This window comes from Apaloderma vittatum, unplaced genomic scaffold, assembly GCF_000703405.1.
Source record: "Apaloderma vittatum isolate BGI_N311 unplaced genomic scaffold, ASM70340v1 scaffold30624, whole genome shotgun sequence".
Taxonomy (NCBI): Eukaryota; Metazoa; Chordata; class Aves; order Trogoniformes; family Trogonidae; genus Apaloderma; species Apaloderma vittatum.
Window position 1 is genome coordinate 21,675 of NW_009714882.1, and position 2,713 is coordinate 24,387.

Consider the following 2,713-nt stretch of genomic DNA (forward strand, 5'->3'; position numbering starts at 1 on the left):
GGGAGATAAAATACAATAGAGCAAAAATACTGATTCTGATCTCGGGAATTTTTTTACCGAATCTGAAGCAAGAAGGAAAAATCAAACGACTGCCTTAGGTTATCACAAGGCCCTCCTTTCCATTGCTGACCTCACTGAGGGCTTCCCAGCTGGGACAAACATAATCTCAGTCTCAGAATGCAAGACAGTGGTCAGCACTGTCTTCTCATCTATGGAGAACCTTTATTCTTTGCAAAGAGGCTCCTCTTCACCCTTAGGACAGCTGCTAGGGTGGAGTCACGCCCCCAACCTGAGCTGAAACAGGACACGATGATGGTCAAGACCTCAACCTGACCCATGTATTGCTTAAGTGTCATCTGTACTGTTAGGTAGAACCAGGGCAGATGGCAGCCTTGGCAGGGACTCGACCTGCGTGCCTGAAGATGGCAGCACAGTATAGACTAATTTTTAGCTGAATTTCATAAAGAAATAAGGCTTCTGTGATCTTGCCACACTTACGTGTTCAGCTGATTGTACGCCGTCTTCCAAGTCGCAGTAACTTTGGATGTTGATGGCTGATTTCATCCAACCATCCAGTTGGGATTAAATTCCTACCTTCAGAGAGGCAGAGGGCAGCAGCCCTCAGAGGTGTTAGTTCTGTTCCTGTCCTATTCTTGACAATCAGCAGGCCATGGAGATGCATGGAGCGCCCAACATGCTGATGCTTCTTCCACAGCTTGGAGAGTTTTAGATATCAGCCAACTTCAAGATGAAAATCCATTAGAAATGTGGCTTTTCCCATTCTTGGTGCTTACACTTGTGACACTTGTTGGTACTAGTACTGCTCAGCTTCTTAAGTTTCTGCAGTGCTCAGCGACAAAGAACCATATATATGGTGAACTGGGTAGGAATTTAATACCATTCCAGAAAACATAAAATATAGATTTGAAAGTCTTGCCACCTGGGATACTTACATTAAAAAACAATGCACCCACAACTTTCATGTAGTAGAAGCTTAATAATTAGCAGTTGTTGGCTTAGAAATGTCTTAGTTTCTGATTTGTTAAGATTTAAGATATTGACATTGCCATAAGGATAAATCTTTAGTATCAACCTGTTTGTGCTCTAGTTGTAAGAGGAAGTGACTCCTTTCTCTCCCAAAACCAGGACAAACAAGGTAGTTTCACTGCTTCTTTTTGCCTCTTAAAGCAGAAGCCTCTACAGCAGGAGTTTAATTATTAGATTGATTTTCATGAACATTTTTGTTCAATCATTGCGGTTCTGGGCACCTTACAACAAAGCAGCGGCTGGAGAACCGTGTGAGGTTTGCACAAATGGATGACTATGCATTCGATTTGGACGAGAACTACTCGTACACATACTTGAATGAAAGCAATGTATGTGAAATGGGTGACTATTTTGTATTTAACACCCATCTCACTACTGTCCTCTACACTCTGGTATTTTTCCTCAGCCTGTTAGGAAACACTCTAGTGTTATGGATCCTATTCAAATATGAAAACCTGACGTCTTTAACCAACGTTTTCATCATGAATCTCTGTCTCTCTGATTTAGTCTTCTCCAGCATGCTGCCCTTCTGGGCCGTGGACCAGTCCTTCGGGTGGATTTTTGGTGAGTTCCTTTGCAAAGCAATGAATGCTGTTTTCTCCACCGGCTACTACAGCGGTGTTTTCTTCCTGACTCTCATGACTATCCTGCGGTACTTGTCCGTGGCGAACCCTCTTTCAACTTTGAGATCCCAGACACAGTGCTGTGGTTTTCTGGTGAGCTTGGTTGTTTGGACTGGCAGCATATTAATTGTGGTTCCTGAGATGCTTCACACTGCAGTGCAGGAAAACTTGGAAGGTAAAAAGACCTGTGATTATGCTGACTGGAAATGGAAAAAGGTGGACATTTATCAGAGAAATGTACTCTTCCTGTTTTCCTTTGGGGTCATCATATTCTGTTACTTCAAGATCCTGATAATCCTGCTTGGAGCAAAATCTCGCAGAAAGCACAGAACTGTGAAACTCATCCTTATTATCGTGGTGGCTTTTTTCCTGAGCTGGGCACCTTACAACATCCTCAGCTTTCTGATTACTTTTCCACCACCTACTTGTCAGTATGCAAAAGACTCCAACCTTGCCTTTCACATAAGCCGGCAAATTGCTTTCTCTCACTGCTGCCTCAACCCTGTGCTCTATGTGTTTGTTGGAGTCAAGTTCAAGAGGCATTTGTTCCGTTTATGCCGTTGGCGTTTACCCCATGGCAGTGATGAAGTCTCCAGCCCCAGGATCTGCTCTCAAGGCAAATTCCACTATGAAGGTGCGTCCATCTACTGAAGCAAGACCTGACTACTAGCACTAACCCTGAATGAACTCCCCAATTTGAAAAGCCATGGCTAACCTCTAATTTTTAGAAGAGCTTCCTGGAGAAGGACAACACACAAATTTACTCTTTGCAAACATGCAGTGTATAGCAAATAATAAAATTATATTTGCAGTGGGAGAGAAAGCTGAGAATGCTTAGAAATTACTTCCTTAGCCTGTAAGTAAGATCTCTATGATTTTTTGCCCAATGAGATGGATTTTCTCTCATTCATAGTTTCTCCTCAAAAGCAAAAAATACCACAACCAAACTTTTTCCTTTGGGAGCTAAACCATCAGGTTTTAACATAAATGAAGTGGCATGTTGCTTTCCTGCCTGACTTAACATACTTGGATTACATACAGCA

The 2,713-nt window shown here is 42.6% G+C and overlaps 1 protein-coding gene across 1 annotated transcript; it reads left to right on the forward strand.

Moving 5' to 3' along the window:
- The first annotated feature begins 1,313 nt into the window (after positions 1–1,313).
- On the forward strand, positions 1,314–2,321 carry XCR1 (chemokine (C motif) receptor 1). Its single transcript, XM_009868925.1, has one exon. The coding sequence runs from the start codon at positions 1,314–1,316 to the stop codon at positions 2,319–2,321; it is 1,008 nt and encodes a 335-aa protein (XP_009867227.1).
- Positions 2,322–2,713: the final 392 nt, after the last annotated feature.

Coding starts and splice junctions, on each gene's coding strand:
- XCR1 (XM_009868925.1), top strand. CDS start 1,314: ATGGATGACTATGCATTCGATTTGGACGAGAACTACTCGTACACATAC.